Below are 23,225 nucleotides of genomic sequence, written 5' to 3' on the forward strand. Positions count from 1 at the left end.
GAGTTAAGATGAGGAAACTCATATATAAATATTCCTCAAAAATTTCATGCTAAAATGGAATCAAAAAGATAACTTTATTGTGGCTCAAAATGATTAAATCCATTATAGATTTTCCATTTTACACATTTTCAATGAACTGTTGAAGACCTCTCTTATGTATGGATTACCTCACAACAATCATTTTAATATTCTATTTTTCCACAAACTTTTAGAAGTGTCCTCATATTTTATACCTCTTTGAACTTCTGGCAGAATATTGTTTTTTTACTTTTTACATGATGAACTCTTTATATAGTGGAACATTAAGCCTTTGACTATAATGTAAATTTAAAAGGCTACCTCAAAAATTGTGACACAAAGAAGAAAGGAAGGAAGGAAGGAAGGAAGGAAGGAAGGAAGGAAGGAAGGAAGGAAGGAAGGAAGGAAGGAAGGGAAGGAAGAAGAAAAGAAAGAAAGAAAGAAAGAAAGAAAGAAAGAAAGAAAGAAAGAAAGAAAGAAAGAAAGAAAGAAAGAAAGAAAGAAAGAAAGAGAGAGAGAAAGAAAGAGAGAGAAAGAGAGAGAAAGGGAGAAAGGGAGAAAGGGAGAGAGAAAAGAAGGAGGGAAGGAAAGATGGAAGGAAGGAAGGAAGGAAGGAAGGAAGGAAGGAAGGAAGGAAGAAAGGAGAGAGAGACAAAGGAAAGTATCAATATATTCTTAGAATTGTATCTATGAGCTGTGCTGAATCTCTTCTCTTTGTATTAGTATAAAATTAACATGAAAATTGTGATGTAGTAATTATCATGTATTTTCTGTCACGCTTAGAATCTAATGTATTAATAAATTCCTTTTAAAAATTAAATGATGAACATTCAAACATATATTTTCTTTCCCCAGGACAATTTCTTTTTTAATTTTTTCATAATATGATTTTTTAAAATCTTTATTAATATAAAGAGAATAATTTCATGTATCTCTTAGATACAATTCTAAGAAGTTAGCCATATTTCTCTCCTTTCCTCCTTCAATCACCCCTCCTTCAATTCTTTATTTTTTGCAATAACATACTTTCAATTTATTTTATAATCACAAGATTACATTAATCATAATATTCAACAAGTAAAAAGTAGGAAGACCACTGTTCCACAGGAATATAGACAAGGGCTATAAACAGTAATCAAATCATAAGATATCAGTTTAATTCTTACATGTTGTGGCTTTTGTATTCTATTTTAACTATCATGTATCAGAGAAGACATATGATTTAGTCTTTTTGGGACTGGTATAATGCCAGTCACTAAGCATAATGCTCTCTAAGTGTATCCATTTTGTTGCAAGAGACAGTGTTTCCTTTTTATGGCTGAGTAGTATTCCACTGTGCATGTATCCCACATTTTCTTTATCCAGTCATCAGTTGATGGACATCTAGGTTGATTCTGTATCTTAGCTATCCTCAATTGAGCTGCTATAAACATGGGGTGTACAAACAACCCATTCAAACACTGAATTTCAAAACCATATGTCTAAACATGTCATTCTCACAGTTTAAAAATTTGAATGGATCACTTTAATGTCCCATGGAATAAGGTCACGTTGTGGTTCAAAATGGTTAAATCCATCAATCGTAGATTTAATGTACTGTTTTTTCAGATGCACAATTAGGAGCACTATTCTGATCATTTGTGCAATGTCAGTGGACCATGAATATGATGAGAAAACCTAGTGAAGGTGAAAAGACAGATAGCATATGTTTTCCTGATCCAGAGTAACCAATAGAATACCAAAAATGTAATGTATTGGAGTGAAATAGACATTTTGAGAATTGATGATTGTTTATTGTCCTTGTCTCTTCCATTGAGGAACAGTATTTTGTTTTATTTTCTTTCTCTTCATTCTATGTGTGAACTCTTTTACTTAGAGTATGGTTAACTATACGATCATTAAGTTACTGAAAACAGATCATTGTGAAAATTAAGAATGGGAATCTGAGGGAGAGGGAGGAAGGGTTAGAGAGTGGGTATGAAGGAGGGTAGAAGGATAAATCTCATTATTTTCCTAAATCATATATATATAAAATATATGAGGCCGGCGCCGCGGCTCACTAAGCTAATCCTCCACCTTGCGGCGCCGGTACACCGGGTTCTAGTCCCGGTCAGGGTGCCAGATTCTGTCCCAGTTGCCCCTCTTCCAGGCCAGCTCTCTGCTGTGGCCAGGGAGTGCAGTGGAGGATGGCCCAAGTTCTTGGGCCCTGCACCCCATGGGAGACCAGGATAAGTACCTGGTTCCTGCCATCGGATCAGCGCAGGGTGCCGGCCGTGACGGCCCTTGGAGGGTGAACCAATGGCAAAGGAAGACCTTTCTCTCTGTCTCTCTCTCTCTCTCACTGTCCACTCTGCCTGTCAAATAAAATAAAAATATATGAAACCTTTAGAACTTAAATAAAAATTTAAAAATGTATTTTGCCCCCTAAATTCCGATGGAAATGAATTTCTGTCACCTGTTGAGAAAGGCATGAAGTAGTCACTTTTCTTAAAGTTGCCGCTGGCATCCAGGAAGTGGCCAGGGTCAAACCTGTCTGGGTTCGGGAATTCTTTGTCGTTGTACAGCATAGAAGTCAGTGATGTTATTACAGCCGTGCCCTGAAAGAAGCAGACAAACTGAATCCTAAAGAAGCCAAGGAATGGAAGAAAGGATGAAAATCACCTCATTCAAGCTCTTTGTCTGTAGATGAGGAAATCCATGTGCAAAAATCTACAGTGACATTCCAGCAAGACTAAGTCATGGACAGGATGAGTTCTAGCCCAGCAGCAGGGATTTTCCTCAGAGGCCTGGAATAGCATCTGATGTGCTGAGTACTTGGGAGCTCCAGTGCCAAACCCTCTGCAGCTCACAGATGCTTGCACACCCTACCTACTGCTCGGATCCTTCACTTCAGTTTTCACATCTGTGATATGTGGGAACTTATCTAAACAGGAAGCCTGTGCTGGCTCTTGAGAAATCAAGGGGTTTTGAAAACTGTGCATTGAGCTTTTCCAGTGAAGGCCTAATCTAAACTATTAGGACTTCTGGGATGATGCCAACAAAATACACTGAAATCTATTTAGTCCTCATTGTTTTGATTCCACATGTATCTTTTCACTTAAAAAAATGTAGGGAAACTCTTCATTACAGCTAAATGCTACCTGAAAAACAGACAGCAGGGCAGGTGTTTGGCACAGTGATTTTATGCCACTTGGGACTGCATGCATTTCTGTGGCACTATCTGCCTGTGAATTTCAGCCCTGCTGGTGATTCCAGCTTCCTGTTAATGTGCACCCTGAGAGGCAGCAGGTAACAGCTCAAGTACTTGAGTCTCTGCCAGCACACTGCAGACTCAGATTGTACCAGCGCATAGATGGCTGACCGCTCTCCTCCCTCTCTCCCTCTCACTGCCTTTCAGAAAAAAAATGGGGGGAAGGGTAATTTAAAAAACTGTAATAGAATAATAGAAGGAATGAATAGTTAGAGAAATCATCATTTTACAACAATTTGGATAGAAACATTGATACATGTAAGGATTCTCAATTAATAATTGTTAGGTGACTTTCCATTTAGGAAACAGGATGTTTATGAGGTTATTTACTAGTTGCATTTACTAATTGCATATGAAAATCAGAATTTCAGCATGGGAAAATCTGTCCGGTATCCCAAATAAGGGAGGACCTTAGCATTATCAGCGCTGAATCAAACTGAACAACTGACCCGCGGCATACAGTGAAACGTACACAACATCCTCTGTGTAATATTGTTGCTCAAGGAGCATCTCTAGTCTCCAATAAACATTCACAGAAAGTGAGACTGAGAAACATTTTCTTCTGACACGTGGCCTGAGCTATCAGTTACTAAAAATAAAAAAAAAAAAAGTGAATGAACTGTTGTGGATTAAAGGGGGCTAAAGGAACAAGACAACAAATTAAATGCTTATTTATTGATTGTACTTGGAGATGTCCCCCTGAAAAAGCTATAAAAGACATTTGAGGATAGCAGAGAGTATATGACTGTAGAATTAATAATTGTAATTAGGCATCATTGTTGTGCCAATGAAAATTCCTTGAGTATGAGAGCTATAATTGTTAGGCAGCATGAATTGCTTTATCTTGGGAGACACAGATTAAAATATTTAGCTTTTTAGTGTGATAGAATAAATACATATATAAATGAATAAATTTAGACGTGTACTTTTCATGTATTATATATGCAATTAGCACACATATATATGTAATTATCACACATATGTAATTAACACACATATATTCATATTTAAGTGTCATCTCTCCTGGGGATCAGAAATGAAACAGGGGTACACATATTTATGACTTTTATTCAACAATGTCCTAGAAATCATTCCAGTGAAGTAATACAATAACAAGAACTTGAGAAAAGAAAAAAAATAAAATAAATTGCAAAATTGTATACATAGAAATTACATCTGACTCTATAATTATCAGTAATGATGTATGAATTTAAGAATATTGGTAGAAATCACATTATCAAAACAATAAGATCAGGCCGGCTCTGTGGTGCAACGGGTTAATGCCCTGGCCTGAAGTGCTGGCATCCCATATGGCCGCCGGTTCAAAACCCACTGTTCCACTTCTGATCCAGCTCTCTGTTATGGCCTGGAAAAGAAGTAGAAGATGGCCTAAGTGCTTGGGCCCCTGCACCTACATGGGAGACAGGGAAGAAGCTCCTGTCTCCTGGCTTTGAATTGGCGCAGCTCCGGCCATTGCAACCAACTGGGAAGTGAACCATCAGAAAGAAGACCTTTCTCTCTCTCTATCTCTCTCTCTCTGCCTCTCCTCTCTTTCTGTGCAACTCTGATTTTCAGATAAATACATAAATCTTTAAAAAAAATAAAGTCAATTATATTCCCATATACCAGAAACAAATTAAAAAGTAAACTATTACAATAAACTTAAAACTGTGTGTTATTTAGGGGAAAAATATATCTGTGCAAGGCACAGCACTAAAGATATAGAGAAAATTTAAGATCTCTCAAATGCATAAATAAATAAATCTATGAATTGGAAAATCAAAACTATCAAGTCACCAACTTAACCCAAAATTATCTATAGTTTTTTTTTATAAATCGAATTATTTATTTACGTATATAAAGGTAACAGATTTCATGTATTTCACATATACAGTTTTGTTTTTTTGTTTTTTTTTGTTTTTTTTTTGACAGGAAGAATTAGACAGTGAGAGAGAGATACAGAGAGAAAGGTCTTCATTCCGTTGGTTCGCCCCCCGAAATGGCCGCCACAGCCAGCGCACTGCGCCGATTCGAAGCCAGGAGCCAGGTGCTTTCTCTCGGTCTCCCATGCAGGTGCAAGGCCCAAGCACTTGGGCCACCCTCCACTGCCTTCCTGGGCCACAGCAGAGAGCTGGACTGGAAGAGGAGCAACCGGGACAGAACCGGCGCCCCAACCGGGACTAGAACCCGGAATGCCAGCACCACGGGTGGAGGATTAGCCTAGTGAGCCGTGGTGCTGGCCTCACATATACAGTTCTAAGAATATAAAATGCCACCCTCATAGAAATCCCAAAAGAGTGCTGGAATAATTGACAATTTGATACTTTTATTTATTTATTTATTTATTTGACAGGCAGAGTGGACAGTGAGAGAGAGAGAGACAGAGAGAAAGGTCTTCTTTTGCCATTGGTTCACCCTCCAATGGCCGCCGCAGCCGGCGCGCTGTGGCCAGCGCACGGTGCTGATCCGATGGCAGGAGCCAGGTGCTTCTTCTGATCTCCCATCGGGTACAGGGCCCAAGTACTTGGGCCATCCTCCACTGCACTCCTGGGCCACAGCAGAGAGCTGGCCTGGAAGAGGGGCAACCGGGACAGAATCTGGTGCCCCGACCGGGACTAGAACCCGGTGTGCCGGCGCCGCTAGGCGGAGCATTAGCCTAGTGAGCCGCAGTGCCGGCAATTTGATACTTTTAATGTTTATTTGGTAATGTAAATACCTAAAATAGTAAAACCTATTTAAAAAACAAGGCAGATTTTTAAGGCTGCAGCAATCAAGACATGTTCTATCATTTTTTTGTAGCCTGAAATAGCAAGCAGCAGAAAAACCTATCAAGCTGTCCCACATAAGAGTTTTGCACTACTCTCATGTTGTGCTGTTAGAGGATTGGAGTTATAACTCTGAGTTTGGGAACAACAAGAGCATAGACATGTAGTGAAAGAAAACAGCATACCTTGGGAATGAGGTAGCTCCTGAATTTAACGTTACAGGTTGTTGCACGGGGCACGTTGTTGGGGATGAGGTTAATGTATCTCTGGATCTCGTGCACCGTGGCATCCGTGTAGGGCATGCGGCTCCTGTCCTGCATGCAGGGGCTCCGGTGTCGGCCAATCACACGCTCGATCTCCTCCTGCACTTTAGCTGAGAAGACACAAGTAAGAAATCTTGGAATAGGAGACATGAGGTACATTTCTCAAAGCAACTGAGGGCTAAGTGAGGCATGAGGAAGATGTCCACACAGTCCTAAAAAAAATCATAGTACACAGAGACCTACAGAAAGAATGGTTGCGTCATAGGCACAGATGAGGAGCTTCAAAATATTCATGAAATATCCTTTCTAAGAAAAACTATGCATGGATTTCAATTTTTTCTAGGAAAATTAGCTTATTTTTAACATCATTTTCAATTAACATTTTGAAGTACTCTGATATGACTCTCTTACAAGCTAGGCATTGAGATAAATCTGTATATACCTGAATATTAGCAAATGGTGTAACTAATACAAATAGATCTGAAAAATGCTTCAAGTTTAATTACTTAATTTTAACTGAAAATTACTGTCTGAAGAATCAACGACTAATTTTATATCAAAACAATACATTTTTAAATAGAATTCTATAAACAGATCTGCATTTGGATATGAATTTGTGTATTGAGTGTAGGTTCATTTGTAACTTGGAATCTCTCATCCATATACACCCCCAAAAATGCTTGTTTTGAAACATTCTAAAAGTTTCTTCAGAAATTTCGGTTCACCAGGTCCAGCATTGCAGCATAGCATGTTAAGTCTCTACCTGCAATGCCGGCATCCCATATGGGGCTGGTTCAAAACCTAGATGATCCAGCTACAATCCAGCTCCCTGCTAATGTACTTGGGAAACCAGTGGAAGAAGGCCAAAGTGCTTTGTCCCCTGCACCCATAGGGAAACCTGGAAGACACTCTGAAGACAGTTAATGATGCCTGTGCCTTTGCAAACCCCATCCTGTATAGCCCAGACATTTTTTCTAGGCTTGTGACAATCCAGAGCTCTATGACTTTTGCTCCTACTCAAGTTGTCTTCACTGTCCTCAACTGCTCTCCCTCTCATTCACATTTCTCTCACTTTATCCCTTCATCATATTTGCTAAATCACAGCTAGCAGCACAGAAATTTCAGTACTGAATCTTCTCTAAGAGAAACAAGAGGGAGGACATCAGCAGTGGCTTCCCAGCATGTCTCCCTGTGTTTGCCCACCCTTTAATCATGAACTTACCTATGACCTCTGGGTGCTTCATCAGGAGCAGGAGTCCATACCTCAGGGTGGTGCTTGTGGTCTCTGTTCCAGCTCCAAACACATCAGTCACTGTGGTCATCAGGTTTTCAATGGTAAATTCAGACTGTTGGTTGTCCTTTTCCTAGGAATTTTTTGATTATTTGATATTTTTGTCAGCATATTTCATCACCATCAAACCAAAATAACTCAGGTTTACTTAAATATAAGCATGCTTATAAAGTGAAAAGGGTGATATTAAAACTAAATCAGCTGGACAGATCTAGAGGCCATGAGGTTAAGTGAAAGCAGTTACACACAGAAAGACAAACACTGTGTGTTCTCCCTCATATAAGGGAACTAAAAAGACACCTCAAACTGAACACAAAAGGTGGATTACTAGGGGCTGAAGGTAGAAGGTAGGACAGATAGGGGTATTTTTAATTTAAAAAGGGGGCCAGCTTTCTGGCATAGCAAGTTAAGCAGCCGTTGGCACCCCATATGGGTGCCTGTTGGAATCCCAGCTGCTCCACTTTCAGTTCAGCTCCTAATGCATCTGGGAAAGCAGAGGAGGATGGTCCAAGTGCTGTGACCCCTGCACCCACATAGGAGACCTGCATGAAGCTCCTGACTATTGGCTTTGAGTATGGCCAAGCCTGAGCCTTGAAGCCATTTTGGTCCATTAATGATGACAAGCATTTTATACTAGTATGTAAGGTATTAATAGGAAAGCTGGGTATAGCTTATAGATTGTGAGAAACTTATCATACTAGTACAAGAGGTTGACAACAGGTAAAGTTGGGTGTGGGATATATGAGAATTCTGTACTGCTTCTCAGCTTTTGCTTTGTAAATTTAAATCTAAAATTAAAAAGCTTAAGAAAACCAGTAACAACTGCTTGGCACCTGATTCCATGGAGTTTAAGGTCTACAGTTCTAGTTCTGTACTAACCAATATGAGACTTCCTGAACATAGATAAACACACTATCTTTGAAGATATTGTTAATATTGTTAATTGAGCTTTCATTTATTAGTTTGAAGACAAAATTTTAATTCATATAAATGGGTGAATTAGGACCATAGGTTTAAAAATGTTGTAAGCCAGAATCAAAAGGTTGTAATTTTCAGAATCTGACTTCAAACATGCTAGAGTTTCCTCATTCTCCCTCTATTCATGGATACTCTAAATAAACATAAATTCACAAATCTATTCCCTATGAGAGAAAGTTAGGTAAGTGGAGACACTCCAACATACCTGCCAACTGAGAAAATATCCACATGAAACTGAAAATAACAACTGTGGCAAACTCAGATATTGATCCCATTCTACTCTCTGTGACATACAATACACCCCCAAAAAGGAAATCACCCAAAGTGATTTTCTTTCTTAGAACAGAGGTTTTAGACCACTCATATAATACCAAACCCTATGGTTTGGCTCTTAATTCATGAACTCTGTGAAAACACATACATGGGTCTCCAGGAAGTTTTATATAGGATGCAAACACTTCCAATGGTTTCATCTTCTGGGATTAGGGCAGAAAAGGAGATAAAACACAAAGATCCAAATTTCTCCCTGGCTAGCATAATCTGCCAATGATGACACTGCTGACGTGTGAGCTTCTGTCATGAGTCTGCATCTGGACAACAAACAGCAAACCCCTGGAATCCTGAGCAGGAGTTTGACTTTTTTTTTTTAATCTTTCCCTTAAGTACCATAGTGATCTGTATATGTATACCCATTATCCTATAAGGGACATATCTGTGCACTGTGACATAATTTTTATAGTTCTCATTGCATCCACAGCCACTTTTTTGTAGAAGATTATTGGCCTTTCCATTCATGATTCCTCTTAGATCGTAAGAAAAAAGACATGCAAATAAAATGAGTCAGCATCAAGCAGTTATCTCCCCATGTTCATGGGAAGCAGTCAGAATATGACTACAGGTGTTTTTCACAAATCCTCACCATAAAAAAGTGGAGAGTGTAAGATGAACATTCACTCTCATCTCCACTGGGAGGATAGAAGGACTGCAACACATATCTACACCCAGACATTTTTAGTTACATGTACAGAGTTTGAATGCTGCCTTCCCTATCTTATAGTATCCACAGGGAAAAGCACATCCTCACCTTTAGTGACCACCATAAACAGAGATAGCTGTTATAAAAAGAGAAAGATTTATGAGGCATCTTGTAATGTCTGGTCTGACAGATTGGTAAAACCCTTCTACACAAGGTCAATCTAATAAGACTGGGAGCGTCAGTATCTGATGCACAAAAGACTATCACAGGGAATCTAGAAAGATTAAGAATGGAGATACATTTTGGCGCTGCGGCTCACTAGGCTAATCCTCCACCTTGCGGCGCCGGCACACCGGGTTCTAGTCCCGGTTGGGGCGCCGGATTCTGTCCCAGCTGCCCCTCTTCCAGGCCAGCTTTCTGCTGTGGCCAGGGAGTGCAGTGGAGGATGGCCCAGGTGCTTGGGCCCTGCGCCCCATGGGAGACCAGGAAAAGCACCTGGCTCCTGGCTCCTGCCATCGGAACAGTGTGGTGCGCTGGCCACGGCGGCCATTGGAGGGTGAACCAACGGCAAAGGAAGACCTTTCTCTCTGTCTCTCTGACTCACTGTCCACTCTGCCTGTCAAAAAAAACAAAACAAAACAAAAAAAAACCTGAATATAACCCTACCATTCAAACATCCCACTCCTTATAATTTACACAAAGGAAATGAAATTGGCAAACAAACAAGCTGTCTGCACATTAATGTTTATTGCAGCTCAATTCACAATAGCTAAGACCTGGAACCAACCCAAATGCCCATCAACAGTAGACTGGATAAAGAAATTATGGGACATGTACTCTATAGAATACTATACAGCAGTCAAAAACAACAAAATGCAGTCATTTGCAACAAGATGCAGGAATCCGGAACACATTATGCTGAGTGAACTAAGCCAGTCCCAAAGGGACAAATATCATATGTTCTACCTGATTGGCGACAACTAACTGAGCACCAAAGGGGAAACTTTTGAATTGAAATGGACACTGTGAGAAACAGTGACTTGATCAGCTCTTGTCCTGACGGTTGATGTACAATGTAATACTTTATCCATTTTAGTATTTTTTTTTCTAGTACCATTGGTTGAACTCTGTAATTAACACACAATTATTCTTAGGTGTTTAAATTTTAACTGAAAAGTGATCCCTGTTAGGAATTTGGAAAACATTATGTTGAGTGAAATAAGCCAATCCCAAAGGGACAAATACCACTTGTTCTCCTTGATAGGTGACAACTAACTGAGCACCAAAAAGGAAACCTGTTAAAGTGAAATGAACACTAGGAGAAACAGTGACTTGATCAGCCCTCACCCTGACTGTTGATGAGCAACTTAATATGTTATCCCTCTTAGTATTTTTTTTTGTTTGTTCTACTTAATACTTTTGGTTGAATACTGTACTCAATACACAATTCTTCTTAAATGCTGAAACAACTGAAAAGTGATTGCTGTTAAATATAAGAGTGGGAACAAGAGAGGGAAGAGATGTGCAATTCGGGACATGCTCAAGCTGACTTACCTCAAACAGTAGAGTTAGAAACATACCAGGGGATTCCAATTCAATCCCATCGAGGTGGCATGTACCAATGCCATCTCACTAGTCAGTGATCAATTTCTGTTCACAATTGATTGTAATGATAGGACTAAGAGCCAAAGGGAGCACATAAACAAGAATAGTGTCTGCAAATACTAGCTGATAGAATAAAAAAGGGAGAGAATGATCCAACATGGGAAGTGAGATACACAGCAAACCCATAGAATGGCAAATGTCCTAACAGCACTCTGGCCTCATAATCAGCCCTTAAGGCATGCGGATCCGGCTGAAATGCCCATGAGAGTATTTCAGGCATGGAAAGCCAAGACACTCTAGGGCAAAAAAAAAAACCTAAATGAAAGATCTCTGTGAGATCCCAGTGGAAAGAACAGGTCATCAAAGAAGGAGGTACCTTTCTCTGAAGGGAGGAGAGAACTTCCACTTTGACCATGGCCTTGTCTAAAAATGATCAGAGTCAGTGAACCCAGGGGGCTTGCATAGCCTTGGCAGCTCATGACAAGAGCCTAGGGTGATTACTGATGCCATAAACAAGAGTGTCAATTTGTTAATTGAACAACAGGAGTCACTGTGCACTTACTCCTCATGTAGGATCTTTGTCCTCAGTGTGCTGTACATTGAGATTTAATGCTATAATTAGTACTCAAACGGTATTTTTCACTTTATGTTTCTGTGTGGGAGCAAACTGTTGAAATCTTTACTTAATGTATGCTAAACTGATCTTCTGTATATAAAGAGAATCGAAAATGAATCTTGACATGAATGGAAGGGGAGAGGGAGTGGATAAGGGGAGGGTTGCGGGTTGGAGGGACGTTATGGGGGGGAAGTCATTGTAATCAATATTCTGTACTTTGGAAATTTATATTCATTAAATAAAAGTTAAAAAAAATCCCATCGAGGTGGCATGCACCAATGCCATCTCACTAGTCCAAGTGATCAATTTCTGTTCATAATTGATCACACTGATAGGTCTAAGAGTCAAAGGGATCACACAAACAAGTCTAGTGTCTGCTAATACTAGCTGATAGAATCAAAAAGGGAGAAAACAATCCATCATGGGAAGCGGGATACACAGTAGACTCATAGAATGGCAGATGTCCTAAATAGCACTCTGGCCTCAGAATCAGCCCTTAAGACATTGGGATCTGGCTGAAGAGCCCATGAGAGTATTTTAGGCATGGAAAGCCAAGACACTCTGGCGGAAAAAAAAAAAAAAAAAAAAAAGAAGAAGAAGACCTAAATGGAAGATCTCCGTAAGTGAGATCCCAGTGGAAAGAACGGGGCCATCAAAAAAGGAGGTAGCTTTCTCTGAAGGGAAGAGAGAACTTCCACTTTGACTATGACCCTGTCTGAATAAGATTGAAGTCGGCGAACTCAAAAGGCTTCCATAGCCTTGGCAACTCATGACTAGAGTCTAGGGAGATTAATGACGCCATAAACAAGAGTGTCAAATTGTTAAGTCAACAACAGGAGTCACTGTGTACTTACTTCTCATGTGGGATGTGCCCTTAGTGTGTTGTCCAATGTGAATTAATGCTATAACTAGTACTGAAACAATATTTTACACTTTGTGTTTCTGTGTAGGTGCAAACTGATGAAATCTTTACTTGATATATACTGAATTGATCTTCTGTATATAAAGAAAATTGAAAATGAATCTTGATGTGAATGGAATGGGAGAGGGAGTGGGAGATGGGAGGGGTGTGAGTGGGAGGGAAATTATGGGGGAGGAAACCATTGTAATCCATAAACTGTACTTTGAAAATTTATGTTTACTAAATAAAAAATTAAAAAAAAATCAGAAAAAAAAGAAAACAATAGTGTATTCCTTTTCTATTTTGTAATGTTAACATTGTGTGTATATACTCTGGCCTCAGAATCAGCCCTTAAGGCTTTCGGATCCAGCTAAAACGCCCATGAGAGTATCTCAGGCATGGAAAGCCAAGACACTATGGCAAAAAATGACCTAAACGAAAGATCTCTGTGAGTGAGATCCCAGTGGAAAGAACTGGGAAGAAGTAGGTACCTTTCTCTGAAGGGAGGAGAGAACTTCCACTTTGATTATGGCCTTGTCCAAATAAGATCGGAGTTGGTGAATTCAAGAGGCTTCCATAGCCTTGGCATCTCATGACAAGAGCCTCAGGTGATTACTGACGTCATAAATAAGAGTGTCAATTGTTTAATCAACAACAGGAATCACTGTGCACTTACTCCCCATGTAGGATCTCTGTCCTTAATGTGTTGCACTATGAGAATTAACAGTAAAATTAGTCTTCAAACAGTACTTTATACTTTGTGTATCTGTGTGGGTGCAAACTGTTGAAATCTTTACTTAGTATATACTAAGTTGATCTTCTGTATATAAAGATAATTAAAAATGAAACTTAATGAAGAATGGGATGGGAGAGGAAGTAGGAGATGGGATGGTTTGCAGGTGTGAGGGTGGTTATGGGGGGAAATACCACTATAATCCAAAAAGTTGTACTTTTGAAATTTATGTTTATTAAATAAAAGTTTTGTAAAAAAAATTATGTGTAAATAAAATTAAAAATAAATAAAAAAAAAGAATGGAGACACATAAATGTCAAGAAACCAATTATACTGAAATGGAGATATTTTCTTTATCTGATGAAGAATTAAAAAAGACACTATAAAAATGCTGGCCAAAGTAAGGAGAGCAATGTATGAACAAATGGAGAATTTCCACAAAAATAGAAAGTATTAAAAAGAGCTAAAAAGAAATCATAGAGCTTAAGATTATTATAACTTGCCTGAAAAGTTGAATTGAAAGAGATGAAGGTAGATTAGATTAAATAGAAAAAAGGGGGCCAGCACTGTGGCATAGCGGGTTAAAACCCTGGCCTGAAGCACTGCCATCCCATATGGGCACCAGTTCTAGTCCTGGCTGCTCCTCTTCTGATCCAGCTCTCCGCTATGACCTGGGAAAGCAGTGGAAGATAGCCCAAGTGCTTGGGCCCCTGCACCTATGTGGGAGACTCAGAGGAAGCTCTTGGTTCCTGGCTTCATTGTGGCCATCTGGGGAGTGAACCAGTGGATGGAAGACCTCTCTCTCTCTCTCTCTCTCTCTCTCTCTCTCTCTCTGCCTTTATGTCTCTCTGTAACTCTGTCTTTCAAATAAATAAAATAAAATCTTTTTAAAAAAATAAAATAAATGAATAGAAGAAAGGACCAACAGTACAAAGACAGATCACTGACGCACATACAAGAAATACTGAAGGGAGTTTCTCAAGCATAAGAAGATGTTAATCAATAACACAAAAATATATGAAAGTACAAAACTCACTGTCCAGAGTAAGTACACTGTATTCAAAACATTCTAGTTCTATATAGATGGGGTATAAATTAATTGTATATCCAGGAAAGAAATTTAAAGATCAAACTATAAAAAATAGCAATAGTTACAATAATTTCTTAAGTAATACAAATTTTTAAAAATTGTACATTTTACATCTTTTTGTGCAATATTGGATGAAGAGGAGTATAGTTAAAGTGTAGGGTTTTCATATGCCACCTATATTAATTGTGGGCATAAAATAGCCCTCTTAAGTATAAGGTGTTTCATAGAATTGCGAGGTGACCACAAAGTAAATGTTTATAAGAGACATACAAAAGAAAAAAAATTCAAAACACACCAAATTTTTACCAACATATGCTTTGGAACCTATCATTAAACCCTTCCTCCCAAGTAAAACCCCTTCTGTACCTAAACGTACATATTTGAAGATGAAAATCAAACCTCAGGACGTGCAGGAAGTCCACCAGGTTAAACCCTTGCTTCTTTGAATTTTTTAAATTGTTTATTTTCCATATTAACTGAGATGCACATTCCGCCTTTCCACAGGCTATCAGTATCTAAAGCACAACCATATATTTGAATTGTTTAACAGCTCACTTTTAACTCTTCCATGATCCTTAACCAAGATGCATACACACAAAGATGCTTCCAGTGCTGGCCAAGTGTTTCTGCTCTGATCATTTGAGCATTCTCAATAAATAAGCAATTTATCAATAAGCTACCAAATGCAGGCAAATAAACAACACTTTACCTGTTCCATTTTGATCAGGAAACAATCAATGAAGTCTCGAGGATTGTTAATATCCAGGGATTCTTGGTGTTCCTTTATTTTCTCCAAAACATAGTTTCTTATATAAATATTATTTCTAAGTATTTTGTTATGACTTCCGGGGAGATAATCAATAAGAATAAGGAAATTATTGCACATCTTAAAATAAAAAAAAATGATAAGTTAAACATTTTTATTAAAGATATATACAGAACACAAAACATTCTTCAATCTAGGCTTTAAAACTATGGTGGGCTGGCGCCGCAGCTCACTAGGCTAATCCTGGTTGGGGGCGCCGGTTCTGTCCCGGTTGCTCCTCTTCCAGTTCAGCTCTCTGCTGTGGCCCAGGAAGGCAGTGGAGGATGACTCAAGCGCTTGGGCCCCCGCACCCGCATGGGAGACCAGAAGGAAGCACCTGGCTCCTGGCCTCGGATCTGTGCAGCGCCGGCCGCGGCAGTCATTTGGGGGGTGAACCAACTGAAGGAAGACCTTTCTCTCTGTCTCTCTCTCTCTCACTGTCTAACTCTGCCTGTCAAAAGAAAAATTAAAAAAAAAAAAAAAAAAGAAAAAAAACTATGGTGGAAAAAGGTCTACCTTGACCAGCAGCATTTCATTGTTCATGTAAAGTAAACCTTGGTGCTGACATGTAAGGGAGAAAACCTTGGCCCCAAGTTCAAAGATGACACATATATATATTCATATATTATTTTTATCATCTTCATGCCAGTTCTGTCATTTTATACAATAACTCTTCCCTACAACTTCGAAATACAGACTGGCAAGAGTTGCTATTATTCACATTCTGTAGATGAGGAAAGAAAGTAAGCACAGAGCCACTCCTTACTATTTCTACCAGGAGCAAGAATTGAATTACTATTTTATGAATGAGAGGGTTGCAAAAACACCATGGAATCCAGATCAGCATTCTATGAATCAAACCTTCTGCACTAGAGTAGCTAAGTTTGTTCTATACTATCACACAGTGTACCACTAGCAAAAAACCATGATGATACAATATGTATAGAACCCTGGTTTTCAGGCATTCACTTCATCATTTGATATCAGCAAAAATGTCACAATAGATGGCTCAAAAGTCCCATCCCACCACAAAATTTTGAGAAATCAATCAAAACCAATCTGAATCAATTTTACCAGAACTCTAAACAACAGTCAAAGATATACAGCAACAAGGGAAAGCTGAATGAGAGAAAAGATAAGTTAAAAATAGTAGAAAAGCTGTATGACATTTTGCTTCTCATTGTCCTACCTCCCTTCTTGACTTGACAGTAATATTAGCAAGAGCAGCCCTGTTCCCAGGTGGGATTTTGCCCCGGCTCAGGAAGAAGAACTAAGTGTTTCTCTATTCCTACTTGTCTGAGGATATCCTGAGGGGCTGATACAAGGCAATTGTCTTTGTTTCATTTAATTCAGAATTCACTCAGGGTAGTAAAAAAAAAAGTAGGCATTTCTCCAAAACAACCTGCAGCCAATCTGGGGAAAAGGTTTACAAAAAATTTCCATATTGCACTAAGTACCCGGCAAGAAACACTGGGGAGAGTGTGTCTTGGACAATTAGGGCATCCAAAAGTACCCATGTATACTGAGAAATTTAGAAAACAGGAAACATAGCCAGGCAAGGATATAGGCTAAGAAAAGAACTGAGGGGTATACTGAACTTGAGTTAGATGAGGAAAGTCTGGCCATAAAATGGAAGCTCATGCTCCTAAGGAACTAGAGAAATTGAGGAAACCTGACCTTTAAAACTCAGAGGAGAATTTGAGAGAACATTTTGAGAAAGAGGGTACATCCTTAGATTGTGTGTTAATGAAAGATCTCCAGAGAAAGGTTCCGGAGACTCTGGTTTATATGACTTAGTCTTGTGTTGAAGAGGGGGATGCAGCAACATATGTTCAAACACACAAGGTTGATGAGCATGGAGTGGATACATAGAGAGCTCTTTTTAGAGAGTATTTTGTAAAGTCTGGTGCCCATCTAACAACGGAGAAGATTTTTGTTGGTGGTATTAATGAAAATACAGAAAAATATAGTTTGAGAGACTAATTTGAGAAGTATGGAAAGTTGAAACCAAGAAAGTTATGGAAAATAAGCTAAGTGGGGAAAAGAGGATTTGCTTTTGTGAAGTTTGATGATCACACTACTGTTGATAAAAGTGTTGCTCAGAAATACCAGACTATTAGTGGGCATAGTTGTCAGGCAAAAAGGGCCTTTCTGAACAGAAGATGCAGCCTGCTGCCAGGTCACCAAGAGATTGTGGAGGTGGATCTGACAACTTTACGGGTCGTGAAGGTAACTTTGGAGGTTGTAGAGCTCATCGTGGCCATGGTGGCAACCTGGGGGAAGAACAGGCTGTGGCGCTTGGTGGCAGCACAGGAAATCATGGAGGAGGTGACAGTGTATAGCATGGATTTGCAGGTGAAGGTGGCGACTAAGGTGGTGGTCCTGGTTATAGCAGCGGGGGGAGGGGGGTTATAGTGGTGGTGGAAAAGGACATGGAAACCAAGGTGATTGATATGACTGAGGAGGAGAATGGGATGGTGACAACGGAGGGGAGGAAATTTTGGAGATAACTGCGGTGGGTGGTGGAACTACAATGGTTATGAAAGTTATAATGGACAGCAACAATCAAATTATGGACCCATGAAAGGTTGCATTATTGATGGCAGAAACTGAGGCAGTCTCTATGATAGAGTATATGGATCTGCTGGAGGAAGTGGTAGACATGGTTGCAGAACGTTCCAAGAAACAGAAACAAAGAGCTATGTTTCATAGCAGGAGAGAGAGCAAAGGGCTCTCAGTAAAGCAGCAGGCGACTTTGAGATTGTCACCCCAAATGCATTAGGAACTGTAAAAATTCTGCTCCCAGGGGGCTGGCACTGTGGTGTAGCAGATAAAGCTGCCACCTGCAATGCAGGCATCCCATATGGGTGCCGGTCCAAGTCCCAGCTGCTCCATTTACCATCTTGCTCTCTGCTATGGCCTGGGAAAACACTAGAAGATGGCCCAAACGCTTGGGCCCCTGCATCTACATGGGACACCTAGGAGAAGCTCCTAGCTTGTGCCTTCGGACTGGCCCAGCCCATTGCAGCCATTTAGGGAGTGGACCAGTGGATGGAAGATACCTCCCTCTCTCTCTCCCTCTCCTTCTGTAACTCTGCCTTTCAAATAAATAAATAAATCTTAAAAAAAAAAATCTGCCCCAGAAGGAACAATGACCATAGTCAGAAAAGTTTCTGCAGCTTAAACAGGAAACTTTTCTTGTTCAGAAAAAGGTCAAAGAAGTCACTGGCAAAAGCAAAAAGAAAAGTAAAACAAGAAGGAGAATGAATATAACTTCCAGACAAAATTCCATGGACTGAGCTGTGATATTAACGTGGAGAGACTGTACACCTATGTCTGAACTCATCTTTCAGAAAGAGAGGAACTTGGTCTCACCTGTACCCAGGGAGAATTCAGAATCTTGAAGTTTTCATTCAACTTTCCCATCAAGCTAAGAAAATCCTGGTCTGTGTAATCAAAACGGTTCTGGAAAATCACGGAGCAGATCACGTTGCAGGGAGCAGCACCCAGGATAAATGTGGGATTGCAGGGAGAGCCTGAAGAACGGGAAACATTTTTAAATACTATCAAAACACCCAAGCAAATCTTTTAGCCTTTGAACTAACATGCAGATTAAATATTAGAATCTAAAACAATATTTTCATATAAATTACCTTATCAAAAAATCTTCAAAGTGCTTAGAATAACACTGTTCTTTCCCCCATAAACTTGAATTCACTATTCCATCAAGTTTATTTAAAAAGGTTTTCCAATTCCCCAAAAACACCCACTGCCAGAAAGAAACCTTAGTGCTTCTGTGTACAAGATTCTGACCATAGGTCAATGTTATTTTGGAGGGCAAAAGGAAAAAATTGGGGGACCATTTTTCAAACACCTAATAAGTTATCACTGTAGAACTACATTCTGAAAACTTACAATTAAGGAAGGAATAGGCTAAGGACCTTTTAGAGACATTGAATAATTGACGAAACTATGCGTAGAAACTGCAAAGACTAAAGAGAAGGAATATGAGACAAGGCAGTTGTTTAATGGTGTTTGGTTAGATTCCAGGGAATCCTGTATGTTGCACCCTCCCCCCACACTCCAAGGAGAAGCCAGGTCAGAAAAGAAAGTAGAAAGGGAGATAATAACCCTATCGGGCTGTCAGGGTCTGGTTTTCACCTGGGGATGTTCGAGCCTCACCAGAGACTTGCTCTGGTCAGAGGCTCTCAGTCATCCACCAGGTTATTCCCAGGCATCCATGGTCGCCCTCTTAAAGGAAAATGAAGATTTAGCATGCCACAGAGAGAAGGCAAGAGATTTCGGAAGAAGGGGGAAAGGAGACACAGCTCTTACCCAGAAGCCAGATCCTAAGCTCCCCTCCTCACAAGGGGATCCATAATGTTAGGAAAAGAGGCGCAGAACAGAGAGGAGATGGAATACAAACCCGCAGCCAGACCAAATTTATTAGAGAAAATAAAGTTGCAGAGGTCAACCAACTGCCATTGTGCTCACAGACAGAATACATGGCAGAGGCCCAGACCCCAGCAGGCTGGGCCCTTTTATATCTCAGGTGAGCTGAGGTGGGGATGGGGGGACAGTAGGCAGAGATGAGCTTCTCCATACTGATTCTTCTCACTGGCTTCCAAACCTGGAGAAGAATGCAAGTGATGGGTTGGGGAACAGTACAGCATATGAGACTGAACTGGTCTCTAGAAAGAAGGCAGGGGTAACAAGGACCTAAAATGGCTGAGGTTTATGTTCTTGTTCCATCAAATAATTTTTTTAAGATTTATTTATTTATTTATTTGAAAGTCAGAGTTACACAGAGGAGAGGTGGGGGGGGGGGGGGGTCTTCCATCCAATGGTTCACTCCCCAGATGGCTGTAATGGCCAGATCTGTGAATCTGAAGCCAGGAGCCAGGAGCTTCTTCCAGGTCTCCCACACAGCTGCAGGAGCCCATGGACTTGGGCCATCTTCTACTGCTTTCTCAGGCCATAACAGAAAGCTGGATGGGAACTGCAGCAGCCGGGTCTCGAACCGGCACCCATATGGGATGCGGTGCTTCAGGCCAGGGCATTAACCCAAAGTACCACAACGCTGGCCCCTCCATCAAATAATTTTTTTTAAAATATTTACTACGGGGCTGGCGCTCTGGTGCCGTGGGTTAAAGCCCCAGCCTGCAGTGCCTGCATCTCATATGGGCACCAGTTTGAGTCCCGGCTGCTCCTCTTCTGATCCAGCTTTCTGCTATGGCCTGGAAAAGCAGTAGAAGATGATCCAAGTCCTGGGACCCCTGCACCCGCGTAGGAAACCTGGAAGAAGCTTCTGGCTCCTGGCTTCAGATCAGCTCAGCTCTGGCCATTGCAATCATTTAGGGAGTGAACCAGTGGAATGGAAGACCTCTTTCTCTCTGGCTCTACATCTCTCTGTAACTCTGTCTTTCAAATAAATAAAATAATTCTTAAAAAAAAATATTTACTTCAGGTACCAGCGCTGCAATGTAGTGGGCTAACCCACCGCCAGCAGTATCAGCATCCCATGGGCACCGGTTCAAGTCCCGGTTCAATCCAACTCCCCGCTAATGTGACTAGGAAAGCAAAGGAATATGGCCCAAGGGCCTAAGCCCTTGTATCCACTGGGAGACTTGGAAGAAGCTCCTGGCTCTTGTATTCAATCTGGCCCAGGCCTCGCCATTGTGGCCATTTGGGGGTGAACCAGTAGATGGAAAATTGATCTCTATCTATCTATCTATCTGTCTGTCTCTGTATCTCTGTCCTTCAGATAAGTAAATAAATCTTTTTTTAAAAAGATAAAAATGTTTACTTCATTAAGTAGACATAATTGAAAATTAGAGTTCTTTGGAATCCAAGCTGGATTATCAAACTGATTGTAACAAGACCTTCATAGAGGAGTGGAGCTGGCAGTGGGGAGTAAATTATTATTATAAAAGCTCTAACCACAAATCAATTGCTTTTCTTTGCACCTGGGATTTTGTTTTTAGTCAGCTGTGCTGAGGCCAGCAGGACAGGAGAGGAAGGGCATTGAAAAGACAGGACATTCTCTACAGGAGGTGGAGAAGCATGAAGAAGCATGTGGCAGGCAGAGAAGCACCAGGTGCAGTTAGGCAGGAGCCAGGGGAAAACAGGGGGCTGAACTTATACCCAGATTTATGGGGAGGAATGAGTGAGGCAAAGTGCTATGTTGAGTACATTTAGGATTAGATCATCTGAATAACTTCAAAGATCCCTGAGCTATGAAAAGGGCATGGGTCCAGTACCCAGAACTATGAAGACTCAGGGTGAGAAGAATATTGATTTGGCGTGTGAGAGTTTGGTAACAGAGACACTTGCAAGTGTGGGCTCTGGAGAGGTTGTTCTGTGTATCAAGAGCTTGCTAGGGACACAATATTTGCTATCTGTGGGAATGAATCACCCACTGGAGTGGACATCTTACCCACAACACTGCCAGATGTCATGTTTTCATAAAATATAGAAAATAAAAAACATTATTAATCTGCAAATGAGATGATTAAAATTTTTAATTATTCTAATTATTTAATTAAATGCAACTATTATTAATTTTCAAATAAGCAAAGATGGAAACAAAGCCAACAATTTGGGATGGAATAAAAAGAGTTGAATAAATCATTCTGTGTATTGCTTTTTGTGTATTTTGCAGGATTTGCCTATAGTATACATTCATTCAAAATATATGAAACCACACAGCAAGCATTTAAGTAAAACTAAATAATTTTCACTAACAGTTTTAAAATAGTTATTTCTCCACAGAGAAAGCATGAAGACAATACTAAGAGACACATAAGCAAATAAAATCATATAGACACAGATCAGCACTGGCAGCCATTGTAGACAGGGGCCTTGCCAGTGAAATTCATCCTATAAATTGAGACCAATTAAATGAAAGCATCTGTCATCTTTTCATGCTCCTTAAGGAAGTGATGAAGCCATTCCTGCCATGCACCCTGGAGAGTATCCCTGGGGAAATGTCCTAGAGTATTACCCAAAATTACACTATGTAAAAAAATTACACTTTATCTCCAAAAAATGAGGATTTGAAACAAAGCAAGGATGAAAGAAGAGGCTTTTATTTCCAACACTGTATACATGGTCACTTTGTGAAACTCAACCAAATGTGCTCTCTGCTTCAATCAGTACCTGATCCTGCAGGGATCTGACAACCAAGACCCAGAATGAAAGATCTTGCTGTCTTTGCACTATGTCTAGGGTCATCACTAAAAAAGGCCACACTCGGAGCCGGCGCCGCGGCTCACTTGGCTAGTCCTCCGCCTGCGGCGCCGGCACCCTGGGTTCTAGTCCCAGATGCTCCTCTTCCAGTCCAGCTCTCTGCTGTGGCCCAGGAAGACAGTGGAGGATGGCCCAAGTGCTTGGGCCCTGCACCCGCATGGGAGACCAGGAGGAAGCACCTGGCTCCTGGCTTCGGATTGGTGCCAGCACACCGGCAGTGGTGGCCATTTTGAGGGGGTGAACCAACTGAAGGAAGACCTTTCTCTCTGTCTCTCTCTCTCTCACTGTCTAACTCTGCCTGTCAAAAAAAAAAAAAGAAAAGAAAAAAAAAAAGGCCACACTCTTAAGCACATAGAGCATCACCCACCGTTGGTTTTTCTCAGTTCCTCCACCAGGCAGCGGGCCTCCTCTTAAACTCGGTCCTCAATGCTCCTCTTCCCCATCCCGAAATTCCGCAGGGTCATGAGCGAGAAGCGCCGGGTCTCCTTCCATCTCTTTCCATTGCTGAAAATGATTCCTAACAGGAAGAGAAATGTAAAGTAAGAGGAAAACCTCAGGTGAGGAATAGAAAGCTGATAGCTGAAAGCCTCGTGGATTGGCCCAGCACTGCAGGAGGAGCCACCTAGGTTTCTGTTCTCCACCCTCTCCATACCCCTTAGCACCACCCTACAGACACACACACACAC

General features: G+C 40.5%; 1 protein-coding gene across 1 annotated transcript in view; it reads right to left on the reverse strand.

Moving 5' to 3' along the window:
* The window catches only part of CYP2C1 (cytochrome P450 2C1), a 29,517-nt gene that overhangs the window by 4,599 nt on the left and 1,693 nt on the right, over positions 1 to 23,225 (reverse strand). Inside the window, 6 exon segments of the mRNA XM_002718526.5 lie at positions 2,474 to 2,615; positions 6,219 to 6,406; positions 7,519 to 7,660; positions 15,196 to 15,372; positions 18,667 to 18,827; positions 22,907 to 23,056. Of these exon segments, the coding sequence (XP_002718572.3) occupies positions 2,474 to 2,615; positions 6,219 to 6,406; positions 7,519 to 7,660; positions 15,196 to 15,372; positions 18,667 to 18,827; positions 22,907 to 23,056 (960 nt within the window).

The sequence above is a fragment of the Oryctolagus cuniculus genome, chromosome 15, assembly GCF_964237555.1.
Source record: "Oryctolagus cuniculus chromosome 15, mOryCun1.1, whole genome shotgun sequence".
Lineage (NCBI taxonomy): Eukaryota > Metazoa > Chordata > Mammalia > Lagomorpha > Leporidae > Oryctolagus > Oryctolagus cuniculus.